Source organism: Chiloscyllium punctatum, chromosome 17 (genome assembly GCF_047496795.1).
Source record: "Chiloscyllium punctatum isolate Juve2018m chromosome 17, sChiPun1.3, whole genome shotgun sequence".
NCBI lineage: Eukaryota > Metazoa > Chordata > Chondrichthyes > Orectolobiformes > Hemiscylliidae > Chiloscyllium > Chiloscyllium punctatum.
Genome location: NC_092755.1, coordinates 97,024,576 through 97,044,576, shown reverse-complemented (window position 1 = coordinate 97,044,576; position 20,001 = coordinate 97,024,576). Strand labels below are relative to the sequence as shown.

General features: G+C 39.7%; 1 protein-coding gene across 1 annotated transcript in view; it reads right to left on the bottom strand.

Annotated features, from left to right (window-relative positions):
* The window catches only part of grk3 (G protein-coupled receptor kinase 3), a 302,636-nt gene that overhangs the window by 14,849 nt on the left and 267,786 nt on the right, over positions 1 to 20,001 (bottom strand). The window contains exons 18-20 of the mRNA XM_072588022.1: positions 17,941 to 18,103; positions 16,291 to 16,427; positions 297 to 410 (exon numbers count right to left, since the gene is read on the bottom strand). Coding sequence (XP_072444123.1) covers positions 297 to 410; positions 16,291 to 16,427; positions 17,941 to 18,103 — 414 coding nt within the window. The remainder of the gene's footprint in view (positions 1 to 296; positions 411 to 16,290; positions 16,428 to 17,940; positions 18,104 to 20,001) is intronic.

The window sequence follows — 20,001 nt, the reverse complement described above, 5'->3', positions numbered from 1 at the left end:
AGGAATTCTTTATCACTTTGAAACAAGAAACTTTGTGAATAGAAAAAGAATGACTGACATGTTACTGAATTATTGAAAAATCATTGTAAGGATCTTAATGATTTGAGCTACGATAATTCAATCCTTTTCTTGAACAAAAGTGAGCTAAAACAAAGACTTAGAACATAAAAGCTAATAGGTAGTGAGAAGGGTATAACTGTCGTATAGTTCTTCCTTATGACTGCATCAATGCCATTCAAAATGAAGTTTGATGAGACAGAGCAGACACACTTCCCTACCTTGCAGGAACCACTCACCTCACACTGCAGCACAAATTGCTTTCCTCCTTTAATCCGCAGGAGGATACATTTCTTATCTTTAATCTGAGTCTCTTCCACCGACACTATCTGCTCCATCGTTAACAGGCTTTGCTAGATTAACAAAATTTAAAAAAAAGTTAAATTCATTCAGAGATGGACCTCAAATGCTTGCACAAGTTGATTTTGCTATGGACTGCATTTGGTTCTCTGCTAGAATTTCACTCTAAATTATAGCATTTTACTTTGGGATAAGCCATCTTAGAAAGAGAGGTTCATAGTTAATATCACTTCTGGCCATATGTTATCAGATGCACGAAGTTAGAGGGATGTTTGATGAAGAGGCAAATTTAATGATGAAGCTCTGTTTCTTTCTTTGGTGATAACTTTTCTGTAGATGGGCTAGATTCTGAAACGTTAATGTTTTGCGAATGGTGAAGGCTATAAGATACAGTTGTTGGCAGAGGATAGCCCTGCTAGCCTACTCATTTCCCAAGACATATGCCCAGTTACCGGGCCGGGTGGTGGGTAGGGGAGGTGATTGGAAGCTGAGAGGGAGAGAAGGAGACTGCAAAGGAGAGAGATTAGTTTTATACCTGTCAACAAATGAATACTCAGCTCACTGAAGTAATGAATTCTTTGAAAAATCAACATGGAATCTGTAATGCAAGACTCCACGGTTGAAGAAGCTTATTGTAATGAACACTACTAATTTAAACATGGAAAATAGGATTGCTGAATTTAAATCAGAGATTGGGATGTGAAGTGATGTACAATAATTAGGAAATCCTTGGTTAAACTTTCAGCTTTGTGCAAATATAGTGGAAAATAAGAAATTGTTTATTTTAGAAGGGAGAACAAAAGAACTGAGTATTAATTAAATAAAGAAAAGGCTGCAAAAAACTGCAATGAAAGGGATTTTAGGGTACTCGCACATGAAACACATAAAGTTAGCACACAAATACGGCAGGTAATCAGGAAGGCTAATGGAATGGTGGCCTTTGCTTCAAGGGAGTTGGAGTATAAGAGTAGGGAAGTCTTACTGCAACTGTCCAAAGTACTGTTGAGACCACATCTGAAGTATGAGGGTAGTTCTGGTATCCCCGTATTTAAAGAAAGGTATCATTTTAGTGGAGGCAGTTCCCAGGTGTGGACAGATTGTCCTATGAGCAAAGCTTAAACAGATTGGGACTGTACTCACTGCAGTTTAGAAGATGGGGAGGCGATCACATTGAAACATATAGCATTCTTAAGGGGCCTGACATGGTAAGTGCTGAGTGACAGCCATACAAGGCTACAGGCTAAGTGCTGGAAAACAAAATTAGAATAGTCAGGTGGGTTTTTTTGACCCATGCAGACTCAATGAGCCAAACGGTCTTCTAGTGTGCTATATACCCCTGACTCTGCTTCCCCTCAAGGGAGAGTCGAGAACCAGAGGCCATAATTTCAGAATAATGGGGCAACAACTTTAGACTGAGATGAGGAGGAATTTCACCTTTCAGAGGGTTGTGATTCTTTGGAACACCTTGCCACAGAGAGTTGTGGTGACAGAGTCCTACTGTATATTTAAGGCTAAGATAGATGGATTCTTGATCAGTAGGGGAAGCAAGAGCGATGGGGATAGGACATGAAAGGGCACATGAGGAATATTAAATCAGCTGTGATTCTATTAAATAGCAAAGCACACTTGAGAGGCCAAATGGCCTACTCCTGTTTCTATTTCTTATGGTCTTAAATACACTAACTGTGGCCTTACCTCTCTGCGGAAGGCACAATGATGGGTGTATGATTGCTAAACTATGCTGGGTGTCTTGTGACAGTTTAGATGATCTGGTTTTTAAGAACATAATGCTGTCCTTGTGCTGTGGCTTCAAGGTTTTAATGAAGTGCCAATGACAATTGGGGACATTGATTCATTCTTCTAATTTTGCTTCTCTGAGTATCCAAACATCCCATAAGTCAACACAAATACAGAAGGTATTGTTACTCGATGACTGCATTTCCAACTGATGAAAAAAGTTCCCTGAAATCAAAAATTCAACAAAGTTGCAAAAACATCTTTAAATAAATTTTCCTTTTTAAATTGCCCTCATTCAGAGTATGATTAACTGGAAGGAGGAAGTAAAAGGCTCATCAAGAGAACACTGATTCCAGCTGCAGGAACATCAATGGTTGTCTTCTCTCTTTGAGTTTGTGACCAAAGCACGTGATTGGAAAAATTATATGGAAAGAAAACCAAGCAGTCGAAAAATCCACACTTACTGCCAAGGTTTTCTAATTTGTAACCTATTTACCAAATACACTATTCAATTAATTTACTAGCCAGGTTTCCAAAGAATTTCAAAACTTGTATGTTATAGTAACTGACAGTCAGTAAAACGATAAAACAACATTTACCTCGAAAAGCTCAAGACTTGTTTTATTCCACCTCTTAACTTTTCAGAAATGCAGACATTCAGAAGCAGGAGGGACCCTTAGCCAGGGTTATTGAAAGGATTATCAATTACATACAATTACTTGTTGGTTAATTACTTCAAGATATTACTTTGATTCAAATTCGTTTCGGTGCTTTCTACACTTGTTTAAATCTGCTAATTTCGACCAGGGAATGGTGTGGAAAGTGATGAAAGAGTTTTGATTAATTTAAGATCTATGCACATAACGATTGCTCGCAGACATTGGTACACAAGTAGACTTTCTCCTTGGAATACAGTATAACAGAGAATGAGCTGAGAGGCAATGTTGAGCAGGGAGGTGCAGATAGGGCTTCAAATGCTCTCAAGCAAAAAGCCGTATCTATCAAGGATTCTCAGGCAATTATCCCATCTATGAGGAACAACAGGTCAGATCTCTCCACTTTGGTGAAGATGATCTTATTGAAATCCCTCTAGTGCAAATGCAACCTTAGAGCAAGGTGAGGATTTCACTGCAAGTTGACATCACCTTTTATGGGTCTGGTTCTTTCAATGAGGGTCATTCCTGATGAAGAGCTTTTGCCCGAAATGTCGATTTCCTTGCTCCTCGGATGCTGCCTGACCTGCTGGCTTTTCCAGCACCACTCTAACCTTGACTCTGATCTCCAGCATCTGCAGTACTTACTTTCGCCCTCTTTCATTGCAGGACCTGGAGACATTTGCAACATCTCAAAGCTTGCCATTCACTATTGTGTAAGGCAGGTCACTGAGATTGACTACTCAATGGGAACTAGTGACATTTCAAACTCTTACAACAGAAATGTAGAAGCAGAACATGCATTTGGGTTTGCTGAGATTAAATGTTTCCATGATCTAGGATGCCAGTGACATAACTTTGCAAACACAACTTCTCAATTCTGCCCATAGCAGAATCAAAGGGATTGCATTCCATCAAAGGTCCAGAGGTAGCAAGTCACTCAGGTCAATGTCTGGTAGTCTGGCAGCACCCATGATGCTGTAACCCTTTTTCAGTCTGCTGTGCTAGCCGTATTTCAGCCATAGTAAAGCAGAGGATGACTAATGGACAACGAAAGTTATCTAGTGACAGCATAGCTGATGACTCTGGTGTGCCCCCTGATGCACACATGCTCAACATGCATACAATGAAAGTCATGCCACTACAAAAAAAAATGTGCAAGAGCAGGGCTTTGTTGGCGAAACCAACACCTATGTTGCCTGGACAGCTTTGGAAAAGGCCTGCAGAACTTGGTAGATTGTGGAAGATTCATTGCACACTACAGTACTGTATTCAGCAAAACACTGTGATCATGAAGGCACAGTTCATGCCAGGAGCTGTAATGTGAGCAGTTGATGAACATGACTGTGAAGGAGAACAAAGAGAAAATGTAAAGAGAAGGCAAAGTAGACATCCCCTTTCTGATTGGGCTGTCTGGTATGAATGCTGGTGAGACGAAGTGACCACAACAATGTTACAACAGGAGGCAGGTGGGTTCTCCTCCAAAACTCATCATAATGCCAGTGAAATTTCAATCATGTGGACAACCTGAAAAAAGTTGACCCCGAACTGAAGGAGAATGGACAGAATCTGAGGAGCTGCTCCCCGATCATGGTCGACTTTGTTGCTGATGAGCTCACAGTGGCAGCAGAGAACAGAGCTCCCACGGCTGGAGGCAGCGAGGCTGTCACAGTAGTAGAAGTCGTGGTGAGGGCTGGGAGCTGCCCTTCTGAAGCTCAGCAGATGGGATGCAAGGAACAAGGTTAGGGCTTGACAGCAAGGCAATTGGATTTTGGAGACCAAGGCCAGGAACCTGGAGAGTAAGTAAAGTTGCAATGTTGGGAAAGGGGACAGAGGAGGTGTAAAGAGATGTAGAGGGATGCAAAGACAGGGATGGGAGCTGTGAAGAAGGAGGAACGTTCAGGAGAAGTGGAAAAGAGGGGAGGAAACACTGTGTGGGGTTGGGAAGAGGGTTTGCAAGGGGAAGACAAGGGTTGGAGGCGGATGATTAGGGGGAGAGAGAGGAATAAACATTTTGCCAAAGGAACTTCCAGTGAAATGGGGCCCAGGAAAATTGAGGCAATGAATTCCTTGCAATTGAACATGGAGTCCCTGTCATCAGACTGCAGTAGGGGGAACCTGTAGCATGCTGTAGTAATGAATGACATGTAGATATTTTAATATTGAACAGTTTCATTTCATAAATATTTTCATTCATGTGATATAACATCACAAAGCGTTTCACATTTCTTGTGATACTGTGGTTTGTGTTAGATACAAGAATGCAACCATTTAGCTGTGACCTCACCAATCTGTGTTTTGGCATGATGGAGTTTTTAACTGATTGATTTATTTATTGTCACGTGTACAGTGAAAAGCTTTGTTTGTCATAGAATCCCTAGAGTTGGAGACAGGCCATTTGCCCACGGCCCCACCAACTCTCTGAAGAGACACCCTCTCTGATGCTTAACACTTGGAAGAAGCAACAAAATAATAAAAGTACATAAAATGCTCTGGCTGGGAGTCTGCAATGCTCATGACCATGATTTGCTTAGCAGCACCACTACTGACAAATGTCTGAATTCAAAACATTTAATCTACCTGATTAAGCCACAAGTAGCAGTTGGTACAAGAACCAACAAGAGAATCAATTATCACCAATCTCTTGCAGATACATTTCTGCTCCTACATCTTATGATCTTATTACTGGTATGAGTGACACAGGGCTTATGCAAACAGAATCCCATCTTGAATGTTAGGCGAACCTCCGTACTGTGTTATAGTACTATCATGCTGAATGGGATAGATTCAGAATGATTACCAGTTTGAAACTGGGCTTTTATGAGGTTGTGCAGGCTAACTTGTATTCCACCACAACTTCACGCCCTGGCATATCAATTGCTCTACCATTACTATCAAGCCAGATGACTAATCCAATGTTACTGGGGAACGTAAGACAGCACACAAAACTAACATCAGTTATAGCCAATAATGAGGTACAAACTTGGTGAAGAAGTAACACAGAATGATGTTCATGCTAATAAGCAGTGCACAATACAAACCTAACAGGAGGAGGTGGACCATCCTTATTTTCAATAGTGGCAGAGCACAGCATATTAATGAAAAGAGCACGGTCAAATAGTTTGCAAACACCATTAGCCTGAAATGCGAAGTGGATAATTTCCTCCTGCTCAAACCCCTATCATCACAAATACTGGTCTTCAGACAGGTTTATTCAAATCATATGAAATTACAAAACGGCTGAAAGCACTGGATATAGCAAAAATTATTGGGTCCAATATTCTTTATTTTCCTTTTCACAGGATGTGATCCCTGACAATTTTAACATTTAAAAAAAAATTTTTAGAAAAATCACTCATGTTGTGGATGTCACTAGCTAGGACAGCATTTATTACCCAGTTGCCCTTGAGAAGATGGTGGTGAGCCACCTTGGTGAGTCCACGTCTTTTGAGTCCATCCAGGGTGCAGCTAGACGGCAGGTTTCAGGAGTTAGACCTCGTGACAGGGAAGGAATGGAAACATAGTTCCAAGCCAGGATGGTTGTGACTTTTTCAGAAACATGTCCCTTATAGTGGTACTATATGTCTGTTCCTGTGTCCTTCTAGGTGGAAGGGGTTGTGGGTTTGGAAGGCGCAATCAAAGGAGGTTTTCACAGTTGCTGCAATGTATCTTCTAGATGAAGAAGACCGCTTTCACTGTGCATCAGGGGTGGAGGGTGTAAACGTTTACAGTGGTAGATAGGGAGCTGATCAAATGGATTGCCTTTGTCCTAGTTCGTGTTGAACTTCTTAAGTGTTATTGAAGCTGCACTCATCTAGGTAAATGGAGAAGTCACACTCCTGACTTCTGCCTTGCAGATGGTGGACAAGCTGTGTAGAATTCCCAGCTTCTGACCTGCTGTTGGAGCCATTATATTAATATAGCTGGCTCAGTTATGTTTGTAGTCAATATTAGTCTCATGGGTATTGATAGTGAGAGATTCAGCAATGGGAATGCTGTTAAATATAAAGTGGAGATGATCAGATTCTGTCATGTTAGAGATGAGCATTACTTGGAATTTGTATGGCATGATTAATACTTACCAATTATCAGCCCAAGCCTGAATATTATTCAGGTTTTGTTGTGTTTGGGCATGGACTGCTTTAGTATTTGGGGCATTATGAATGGTACTGATCTGTGTCAAATCATCATGAAACACCCCCATTTCTGACTTTATGATACAGCAACTACCATTAAGAAACAGCGGGAAATGTTTCTGCCTAGAACACTGCTTCAAGAACTCTTGCAATATTGCAGTGGAGCTAAGATAATTGGCCTTCAGCAATTACTATCATCTTCTTTTGTGCTATCTATAACCCTAACCAGTAGAGAATTTTCCCCATGGCTCCCATTACTTCAATTTCACTAGGACTCCATGATGCCACACTTGGTCCAATGCTGTTTTAAGGTCAACAACAGTCATTCTCACCTTGCTCCCGGAATTCACCTACCTTGTATACAGAACCACAGAATCATTACAGTGTGGAAAGAGCTCATTTGGCTCATTGAGTCTGCACTGACCCTCTGAAAAACATCTGACCAAGACCCGATCCCCCACCCTAGGCCCTGATACTTTTAGCATGGCCAATTGACTAGGCGTGCACATCTTCAGTCTGTGGGAGGAAACACACACAGACAAGGGGAGAATGTGCAAACTCCATACAGAAATTCACTTAAGGCCGGAATCAAACTGGGTCACTGGCGCTATGAGACAGCAGTGCCAACCACTGAGCCACCCTACCACCTACATGTTTGAATCAAGGCTGTTATGTGGTCTGGAGGCAAATGCCACTGTCAGCGATCACCAATTTATTCTTAATTCAGTCCAGCTCTGATGAGAAATGTAAAGGATAGACTCACTTTGCAGAATCCCAAACAGCTATGTGGCCAAGGCTACAAATATGGCTAGGCCATGGACAAGATTCTGCTCATGACAGACCATCACTGATTGGGAATACTCCAAAAACTAGAAAACTCCTAAGTAGTATGGAAACAATGTAGTGTAGTTTAACAGGATCCTGCAGTTTTTCCATGTACGTTGATTCTGCTATAATGCAAATTAGCTTTGATATGATTGAAGATTTTATACCGTTACTTGTAGAACACAAACTTTCCTTACCTGTACTGGCTATAATGAGATTCTGGCACAATTAGTTTAAATGGTGCTGCTATTATGCACAGGAATGGAACTATCTCGTCAAATGAACCGACTGTACACAGTCTAGGGATCTGCTCCCTGTTGTTTTTCAGCAATACGCAATAGCTGGTTTGAAAACACAATTCTCATTGTAATTAAATGTAATTGTAAATGTAATTGCATATTGTAAGAAGTATATTCAGCCCATTAAGTTTCCCACAGATCATGTACTGTATCCTGTATTGTGAGCTCTATCAATAGCTTACTATTGAGGGGACACAATTCCACAGTCTACAATTCTATAATGCATCTGAATTCCAGTTTTTTTTTGTAGTGTAGGATACTGTCTGCAATACAGTAGACTGGTGGATATAAATGAACAAGCTGAAAAAAAGTCTACAAACAGAAAACAGAGTAAATGTTTCGAATTTAGTGATCCTTCTTCAGATCAGTGTTTCGAACAGCTTTCTGTTCTGAAGAAACGTGACTGGGCTCAAAATTGTTTTTATTCCTTTCACAGATGCTGCCTGACCTGCTGAGTTTCTCCTGCAATTTTTGTTCGTTTGTTTCAGATCTTCAGCATCTGCAGTTCTTTATTAAAAGACCGCAGTTCTTAATTTTATTAAAAAGTATCTATCTTGATCTGCACTAGGATTACTGATCTCTGCCTGGGTGCATGACAATTACCTTCAATATTCAGAAACTCCCTGTTCCTGATTGTTGTTCAGTGGAAGACCACTGATAGGCATGATGATTCCTGTATTGTCTGTTTGTACACAGTGATGGCGAAAACAGAAGTGGATACTTCAAGATGAAAGATGGTTACTTGAAGAAATTAGATAAGGTTGATAGATACTTAAATTATTTGCAATAAAAGACCTTTAAGTGCTAATTGAATGTTCATTATCATGACTTTTCCAACAGTCAAAATCATTAAGACTGAAGAAAACTGATCATATTGAATAAATCATAATGAGACTATGGATAGTGTATTACACCATGTTCTCAATTATTGTTTATGGAATATTTGGTTGAACCTACCCAATCATGTGAATTTGGTGTAATATTGTTACCTACTGCGCCTGACTAACTGAAATTATTTCATACTTGCAATCTTATGATTTACACAGATGAAGGAAATTTAAAATAAACACAGAAACCAATACAGCAGGGACTTTGCAATCAGATGTAACAGGAATAAAGATATTGGATGACAAGGGAGATTCTTTATGCAGTGAGGGTGGCCCAGCAGAGGAGATTCACACGAGAAAGATGGTAATGAACATGGATTCTGTGCTCAAAATTTGCGTACTTCCTGTGGCTTTATACCAAGTCTATTAATTATCTCGGCACTTTTGCCCCTTTTGTCCAGCCAATCTTCCAGAAAGCCTGCCACGTGGTAATTAAATTTCTTAATGCAGAAGAAATGGCAGTATCATAGAAACAATGTAAATTGATCTCCCTTCCTAGTAAAGGAGGACTGAAGTGATAATGAGGAAATAATAAAAACAAAATACAGGTATAACATGTAAAGACATCCCTCAAGTTGAATAACCAAGTTTGCAATTGCTAAAGTGTTGCTTGAAATAGAGGAGAAGAATGACAGGCAGAGAGATGATGTCCGATGAAAAAGACTAGTTTCATGCTAATAAAGCTCATCGTGACATCCCCACAATACACTCATAACATTTCAACTATAGCATGGGAGAGCCGGGTGGATGCTATAGTTTGATAGCATTGTTCTTACCAGCCTACGTCTTTTATAAATAATCCAGGCATCCTAGATGGAAAATAACATGACAAATCCTTGTTTGATTAGATCTCACTTTACAGAGCACTGATCAACTCACTGTATTGAAGCTCTATTAAAATTCAAATGCTTAAAACACTGAACTTCAGTCACATAGACCTGAGGTTGTACCTTAGAGTGAAACTTCCTATTGTGGCTTAGTGTCATGGCAACAAAATATCACCATCTATATATACATGATCAAACATATGATTTGGTATTGACATTTGCAATCTCAAGATTATCTTAATTATGCACTCTTAGGAAAGATGTGATGTTTTCCATCACAAAAATGAAACCATTTATGTAATGGCTTAAACACATATGTATGGATATAGATTGAAACATTTAAATTGAGTTATTTGCAAATTTACCCTGGGAGTGCAAAATCAGACTAAGGATAGAGATATCAATCTACATCTAACTTAACCGTATAAGTCAGGACCAGGTCATGAACAAGCAATGATAAAGTCTGTTTACCAGACAGAACATCCCTCAGCTCTTCAGGCACATGAATTGGAAAAATCCAATAAGATATACAGCCCAAAAAAATTGATTAACTGCAGTGAACAAACAAAAGTGTGTTTGTGTGGTGTAACCTTTCATCTCAGGCAATAATAACGTAAGTTTGCAGTGTACCTTTAATCAATGCTTTTTTATTCCAACGTACATATTCCTTTTGTCTGACACATCTTTTTGGATCTAAGGCAGAATACAATAATCATGCAATAGTGTCTTTATTCTTCCTGTTTACTGGAATGACTAGGTTAAAGATTACATTGCATAAAGGTAGTGCTATTTGCCTGCTGCAGTTAATAATTTATGTTGGATTTCTTTTGGATTTTTCTGGGAATGTTTTTGCATTAATCATGATGGGAATATTAAATCTCTGAAGCAGAATTTTCACTTTGGTTATATTGTTAAACACTAGAGGTCACACGGCGGATGCAGATTGTAGAACCTTCGAAACAGATCTATCTGGAAACTGCGAGTCAGAATAGGTTAGTTACAAATTTAATCTCTTTCAACACAATCTGACACAAATTCCCAGAGAGGTATCGAAGCAACTCGCCCCATGTTTTCCAAAGTGCTTATAGATGCTACCGTATTCTAATGCCTCAAATTTTATATGTGACATCGGGCTGAAACTTTGAAGGGCAGGATTGGGGGTAAGAGAGCAGAAATGCATTATTAGGAGTCCAGCATGCCCCATCTCCCCTCCTTTACCTCCCATTCCTTCTGCCCCTTTCTCTGATGTTGGGAAGGGAGGGTTAAGGTAATGGTGGCTTCCAAAAGAAACCTACTTTTGATAGACATCTCTTTTGCTGCATCAGCATGGAGTCATAAAGATGTACAGTACAGAACAGACCCTTTGGTCCAACTCATCCATGCGAATCAGATATCCTAAATTAATCAAGTCCCATTTGCCAGCACTTGAACCATAGCCTTCTAAACCCTTTCTATTCACTTACCTATCCAGATGCCTTTTAAATGTTGCGATTCGATCAGCCTCTACCACTTCCTCTGGCAATTCATTCCATACATGCACCATCTTTTGCGTGAAAATGTTGCCCTTTAGGTCCCTTTTAAATCTTTCCCCTCTCACCCTAAACCTATGCCTTCTAGTTAGGTCTCAGAGGTCAGTCCATTAGGCCACATCCACCAACAAATAAAAACAGGATTTTGAAGGGCTTAAAGCTGTTGGAAAGCACTCCAAGCTTCATAGCAGCCATTGGCATCTAGAACATCGAACATTACATCGCACAACAGGCTCTTCGGCCCTCAATGTTTAGCTAACCTGTAGAACCAATCTGAAGCCTATCTATCCTACACTATTCATTTTCATCCATATGTTTACCCAATGACCATTTAAAATCCCTTAAAGTTGGCGAGTCTATTACTGTTGCAGGCAGTGCATTCCACACCCCTAATACTCTCAGGAGAAGAAACTACCTCTGACCTCTGTCTTAGATCTATCACCCCTCAATTTAAAGCAATGTCTCCTCGTACTAGCCATCACCCTCTGAGGAAAAAGGTTCTCACTGTCCATCCTATCTAACCCTCTGATTACCTTACATGTCTCAACTAAGTCACCGCTCAATCTTGTTCTAACAAAAACAGCTTCAAGTCCCTCAGCCTTTCCTCATAAGACCTTCCCTCTATACCAGGTAACATCCCAGTAAATCTCTTCTGAACCCTTTCCGAAGCTTCCACATCCAGAACTGTATGCAATCCTCCAATTGCGGCCACACCAGAGTTTTGTACAGCTGCAGCATGACCGCCTGGCTCCAAAACTCAATCTCCCTACCAATAAAAGCTAACACACTGTATGCCTTCTTAACAACCCTATCAATCTGAATGGCAACTTTCAGGGATCTCAGAATATATGACACCCTAAAGAAGCTCTGAACTAGATGCAGAGTAAATCATAGTTTCGACTGTGTCAATGTCAGAAGACTGTACCAGGCAGACACCTAGTGATCCTTAATGTCTCTCTTAACTAGCAATGATTGAGGAATGGGAGGAGACCAGTATATCATAAGCAGGACAGTTTGATGAAGCACATTCAGAAAATACTAGACAAAGACAACAAAAACCTGTAATATTAGGTGAACGCTGTGTGGAACCTATAACCAGGTTCAACTAAAAGATTTTATGTGTAATGATAATAATCAAATGCTGTTAACACTGCTTTAGAAAGATTTCTGCCTGACAGACTTAACATATTTGAAGAAGCTAGGTGTACCAAGTCCTACTAATTCATTACAAACAAATATAAGATAATGCATATCAGAAAAAAAAAAATGGGCATAATATATATTCCATGAACGGTGTTGAAATAGCTAAAGGTAAAGGTGAAAATGACCAAGAGCCTCAGTGAATTTTATGTTCAATGTGTCTAACCAATGCAAACAAATAATTAACAAAGTCAACAAATTGATGAACTACATTATCAATTTTGCTTAATGGCAGCACTTGCACTGGAGTCAGAAGGTTGTCGACTTAAAGGTTGTAAACTAAAAATCTCATTGAAGTTATGAATCCTGGGCATGGAACTTAGGCTGATGCTTCAATGAAGTAGTAATGTCCAAATATGATATTGATGGTGCTGGTGTCTTTCTTAGACATTAAACATAAGCCTGAACTTTAAAGATACCACAACAGCAATGGAGTTGTCTTAATGTTCTAATCAAAATATTTCCCTCAATCAGTATTAAATCACTCTAAATGATATTTGTGTGGCTGTGTCTTAATTGGCAGTCAAACTTGTCTCAGTAACAAGCACTGAATTTTAAAGTAAATTTATTAGCTGTTACGGGTTCTTTATAAATTTTTCTTTTTTCCTTTACATAGCTAAAATCATCAAATATATGTGACAAAGTCATGACTAGAATACATTGACCAGTGTGCCTAATTCTGAGCACTGAGTTGTAGATGGTTATTAGAGAGTTGAGACAGTGCAAAGTATAAAAAGGAGGATTCCAGTCTCTAGAGGTCAGAGTTATGAGGAAAGACTGGAGGCACAGTAGCTGATCAGTCTTAATAGCAAGTGTTTGGTAGATGATTTTATAGAAAGAGTGCAGGATCTCAATAATATGAAAAGTGCTAAAAGTGGAAAATTAAGTTGCAAGAATCGGACAAAGGGACAGAGATTCTAATCAGTAGGAGGCAAGATTTTTAAAAATTCATCCATGGGACTTGGGTGTTACTAGTTGGGCCAATATTTATCTGTCCGTCCCTAGTTGTCCTTGAGAAGGTGGTGGTGAGCAGCTTTCTTGAATCACTGCAGCCCATGTGGTGTCGGTAGATGCATGATGAGGGAATTTCAGGACTTTGACCCAGCAATAGTGAAAGAACGCCGATATTTCCAAGTCAGGATGATGAATGGCTTGGAGGGGAACTTGCAGGTGATAACGTTCCTGTGTATCTGGTCTTTCTAGATGGAAGTGGTTGTAGGTTTGGAAGGTGTTGTCTGAGGATTGTTAGTGAACTTCTGCAGTGTACCTTGTAGACAGTACACACTGCTGCAGCTGAGCGTCAGTGGTCGAGGGAGTGGATGCATGTGGATGTAGTGCCAATCAAGCAAGCTGCTTTGTCCTGGATGGTGTCAAACTTTTTGTGTGTTGCTTGGGTTGCACTCGTTGAGGAAAGTGGAGAGTACTTCATCACACTCATGACTTGTGCCTTGTAGATGATGGACAGGCTTTGCAGAGTCATGAGGCAAGTTACACACTGCAGTATTTCTAGCCTCTAGTCTGTTCCTATAGCTACGTATTTTTAAGACTAGTCCAGTTGAATTTCTGGTCAATAGTAACCAACAGGATGTTGATAGTGGGGGATTCAGTGATGGTAACACCATCAAATGTCAATGGGTGGTGGTTAGATTATCTCTTACTGGAGATGGCCATTGCCTGGCATTTGTGTGGTGTATATGCTACTTGCCACTAGTCTGGATTTGTCTAGATCTTGGTGCATTTGGACATGGACTGTTTTATTATCTTAAGAGTCATGAATGGTTTGAACATGGTTCAGATATCAGTGGACATCTCACTTCTGACCTCATGACGGAGGAAAGGTTATTGGTGAAGCAGCTGAAGATGGTTGGGCCTTGGACACTACTCTGAGGAACTCCTGCAGAGATGTCCTGGAGCTAAGATAACTGGCCTCCAACAACTACAACCATCTTCCTATATTCCAGATATGATTCTTAACAAGTGGAGAGTTTTTCCCCGATTCTCATTAACTCCAATTTTGTTGGCCCTCCTTGATCAATTGCAGATCTGAAATCAAAGGCCCTCCTCTCTGATCTTTGGTATCAACTCTCTGCCATGTTTGAACCAAGACTGAAATGCGGTGAGGAGTTGAGTAGCTCTGGTGGAACCTAAACTGAACATCAGTACACAGGTGCTGCTTGATGGCATTGCTGATGATGGCATTGCTGATGACTCCTTCCATCACTTTACTGATGCTCAAGAATTCTGGGGCAGCAATTTCCCAGGTGGTATTTGTACTGTTGGTGTTGCTGGGCATACCTGGGCAATTTTCCACATTGTCAGGTGGATGCCAGTATTGCAGCTGAACTGCAAACATTTGGCTAGGAGTGCGGCAAGTTCTGGAGAACAGGTCTTCAGTACTATTGCCAGAATGTTGTCAGGACCCATATTCTTTGCAATATCTAGTGCCTCCAATTGTTTCTTAAAAGCACAGAGTGAATCAACTTGTCTGAGTACTGACATATGAGGTGCTGGGAACCTCTGGAGGAGGTGGATCATCCACTTGGCACATCTGACTGACGATTGCTGCAAATGCTTTGGCCTTATACTTTACACTAATGTGCTGGGCTCTCCCATCATTAAGGGAAAGGATATTTGTGGAGTCTCCTCCTCCAGTGACAAGGACATTTATTAATTTTATTCCACAAAAAAAAAGATGGAACAGACTATTAAATAGAATAGTGGAACAAGAATCTTTGAATTGTTTAGGAAGCAACCAGATGCTTCGGATCAATGAATGAACAAGATAGGTGGAACAGCATTCCTCAAGAACAATCATCTTGAAATCCTGTAAAATATGGGGTATAAAGGTTGCACTACATATTGTACTGACTGGTTTTGGTAATGAAATATTGCCTCAAGAGGCTTCAGAGTGATTGACAGCATGCTATAATCTTTGTAAAAAGTCAAAAGGAACAGATTTTGGAGATGGAGACAAAGGATTTGCAATTTCACCCCCCCCCCCCCCCCTCTCTCTCTCTCTCTCTCTCTCTCTCACTACTCCCCAATGTTGGATGCAATCTTCATTGCAACATGTCAAAAGGAGTTAGCTAGGTTTTCTTCATTTAAAAAAATTGCAGAATTCTTTGGCGAACCAGGTTAATTTCATAACTTCTTAACATTTTAAGTTAGGATCGCTTTAACACAATACCTAGAGAAATGTGAAGCTGAGCAGTGGACAATTAAGCTTCAAATGAGACATGTGAATGAAGAAGCATCTTTTACCATTGTATGACGTGTGATGAGATCAGCGCGACAAATCTGTTTTTAGAATTTATCACAATCAATCAAAGTCAAAGACTTTTCTACGGTATTTTTTCTTTTTGCTCGCTGAATGGCCAGCTTGTGCTGAAACTGAAAGCTTTCTAGATAGCTCTCATTTAAAGGTTCCATTATGCTTTCAGCATTTTAATTTAAGTTCCTAATCACATCACATGATACATCATAGATAATAATGAGCTGCAGAACATGATGGATAACCAATGTATGGCAATGACTATCATTCACTTGAGGGCTTTATTATTTCTGTTTTCAAGTGAATCCATTCATGGGATATTATGATAGATTTCTCATTTTAGCTCTCCTGGCTATATTTATATTTAATAAAAATTCACATGCTAGATAAACAGTAATTCACTACAGTTAATCCACCCTAAAGTATTTTTATCTTGCATGCCCTATACACTCAATGCTTAAAGACGCTGAGTAAAATACATTAACTTTCACTTTCCTGATGATACTTGGACAGTGATACACATACTCTCAGAACAACCTCCTCGCTTCAGTCAGTCTAACATTGCTTACCCGTGACTCGCCCTCTCCTTTCCACTCTAGCCGATTTGGAAAGAGGTAGAAATATCGACGTTGCCATTGGGTCAGGAAAGGGTTTCCTAGTTTCAGCATATAACCATGCATGATGCAGTCTTTTCCGAGGGCATAATCTGTATATTATATTAAAATATGATATTAGTCTAGGTCCTCAGAATGAGGATAAAGAAATTGATTTTCATAGAATCCTTATAGTATGGAACGCGGCCATTCACCCCATCAGGTCTGCACCAACCCTCTAAACAACATCCGACCCAGACCCAGCCCACCATCCCCATAACCCTGCATTTGCTATAGCTAATCCACCTAACTATCATTCATTTATGGGGCAATTCAGCAAAGCTTAATTACACTTAACCTGTACATTTTTGGACTGTGGGAGGAATCCAGAGAACCTGAAGGAAACCTATGCAGACAAGGGCCGAATGTGCATACTCCACACAGACAGTCATCTGAGGGTGGAATCAAACCCAGGTACCTGTGAGGCAGCAGTGCTAACCACTGAGCCACCAAGCATCCATTTTTTATTTTTTGATGTAATTTATTTTTAGTTCTTTCAGCTTGCTTGTAAGTATGCTTGTATACCAGTGAGTAGAGGTGTTAAAATCATCTTTAGCATGTAGACAAATGGTATAAGATATTATTCAGGCAAAGCCTCTTGCCACTCTTCCTTTCTGCATTCATGGCCATTCCTTAGCCCCTACTTGACGCAGATAGGAACAGAATGCTGAACTGTGCATGCCACATCCTAGTCCATTACACTGAGCATTCGAATTTTAATTCGGTACAAAGGGTTGGAAAATACTGTATACAGCCACTGCACAGTCATCTGGTCAGACACAATCTTAAGTACTGCATCAAATTCTAGATACCAAGGCTTTGAAGGGATATAGCACAGATTCAGATAAATATAGAGGCTAAAACAGTTACATTATATGGGCAGGTTTCATACACTAGGCAAGCTTTTCTTTGAGTCTGAAGGATTAAGGGCTGAGCTAACTGAGGAATGAATAAGTTGGTTAAAGGATTGGATGTTGTAAGTAGAGACAGACTGTTCTGACTGGTCTGTTAGTCCAGAACAAGTGCATGTAACCTTAAAATTAGTGCTCGGTCATTCAAGGATGATGTCAAAAAACACTTCTTCATGAAAGGATTAGTGGAAGTAAAAGATTCTTTACCCCATAAACTTTTAAGTAAAGTCAACTGAAAATTTCAAAACTGAAACTGATATATGTTTTGTTGTACAAAATCTTTAATCGTGATGAAATCACAATGGGCTGATGGAGTTTAGATTCAGGTTAGCTACAATCCAACTGAATTGTGAAACAGGCTCAAGAGACTGAATGGCTGACACATGTTCCTGGGTTAAAATAGCAGATAAAAAATTATTTTAAAGCATCCAACGATGTGCCATTTTGGACCTTTTCGGCAGGAGACTGGTAGCATGTAAAAAGTCTAGAAAAAAGACAACTATAAATGCAGATACTCCAAATACAGATCAGTTAGTATCTGTTGCTTTTTCAGCATCAACTGTCATGCTGGGTATTTGGAAGTATTTTTGGGTTTTAGTTCAGGATGACAGTTAACGATCCACAAAGCAGTTACCTTATCAATGAACTTTCCTACCTTCCTCATGTCCAAGCGTCTTATTCTTTGCTCGCTTCCTAACCTCGTTTTTGTCAGTGTCAGCATTGACTGCATCGTACACAGTTTCTGCCACTTCTTGTTGCCAACGTTCCGATATCACCAAAGGGAAATTCTTATACAGTTCTTGGTCACTATCCAACAGCTGTATGGAAAAAAAATCAAAGAGACGAAAAGACAGAGTTGGAGAGTCAGGGAAGAAACAGACATGGTACAGAGAGCAAGAAATGAAGAGCAAATGACAGGGATAGAAAGCAAGACAGATAGCACAGAGAAAGTATAGATGGGGGCAACAAGAAAACAAAACAGAAAGCATGCAGGATGACCAAATTGAAAAGGGGTGAAAGTCAAAGGACAGAAGGAAGAGGGAAACAAAAGTGGAAAGTGAAAAAGAAATAGAAAATAAATTATCAACATAGCATTCTGAAACCAATTAAAATATAATAAATCTCATTTCATTTAGACAAATTTTTGGGATTTAAGCCTGGTTATTGTGTTGTAAGGACGTTTTCAACTCCTTTGAAAATATTGTTCATATACAGTAATGTACTTTGTTCAGCGTACCAAACATTGTTCCTTTGAAAACTTTGCTATTTGAAAGTATGTCCTTTCAAAATCAAACTTTTTTCTAGCATTTGTGTTTATATTATGAATACTAAAATGCCAGACTAATCGGCATTTTAAATTTACAATTTCAGATATTCTTCAAGCTCTGAGGTATCCAAAACTTGAGAATCTTTTGTATCAGAAATTAAATTGGAATTCAGAGGTAAATAAATAATTGGACAAAACCATGGTACTTTGAATGTTGCAGTCAAACAAAGACCAGTCACAATTTAAGAGTAACTTGTCTATTCTAATGAATTATATAGTTTCACAGCTGTCACCAGCATTTACTCATTATATGCACGTAGACAGTTCATAGTCTGAGGGCTCTGGTGGTACAGGCAAACTGTTCCTATGTCTGAGTCAGGAAACCCGGGTTCAAGTCACACCTCCTCCAGAGGTGGGTCATAACATCTATGAACAGTTGTTTAGAGAATATCTACAACTAATAAACCAGATTGGGAGATTGCTCCTCAAGTTTATTAAAGGGTTCTTGTGGTACAGAGGTAGTGTCCCTAGCTCTTGACCTGGGTTCAATCCCACCTGGTCAAGAGTTGAATTTTAATATCTCTGAATAAATTGATTATAAAATATGCTTTTAAAACCTCAATATAATTCTGAAGTACAGAGCCTGCCTTCCAGGGTATCCAAAATTTATCTAAACAAAGAGGTCAGTTAGCTCATTTGGCTGGATGGCTGGCTTGCAATGCAGAGGTGCCAACAATATGGGATCGATTCCTGGACCAGCTGAAATTATAACGAAGGTTGCTCTTTCTCAACCTCTCCCCTCATCTGATTCATGGTGACCTTCAGGTTAAAACATATCAGTTGCCTCTCTCCCTCTGTCTCTCTCTCTAATGAGAATGTGGTCCTCTGAGACAATTGTGGACTCTTGTGGAATAGTGTTACTGTTCCTACCTTTGTGCTAGGAGTTTTTGGTTCAAGTTCCACCTGCTCTAGAGGCGTGTAATAACATCTCTGATCAAGTTGATTAGAAAATATCTAGAATCCACATATGATACAAAATACCAGCATTGTTAAGGCATTGACTAGTTACTTAGGTGGTGCTAGTATGCATTAGCTGCACAGGCACAATTGATTCAGGAGAATGTGCAGATGGACCAGTGCATCCTGGATATACTGGTGTCACCAGAACTAGGTAGTTTCATAGGACCAATCAGAACTCACTAGCACATGCATGCCATGAGCTCATTCTGACTACAGGATGCTACTGGTATTGCTTATTATGCCATTGCCATTAATACTTGAACTAGTGAATGAAATTACAGTGGCAATACTGGAATATCTAATGCATTAACAGTGCTTCTCTCCCTCAAGGTATTGCCTGACTTGCTTAGTTTTCTTCAGGAATTTATTTTATGCCACTCACCCTTGCTTATGATAGGAGTGTCATTTGTTCCATTGGTAATTTCTATT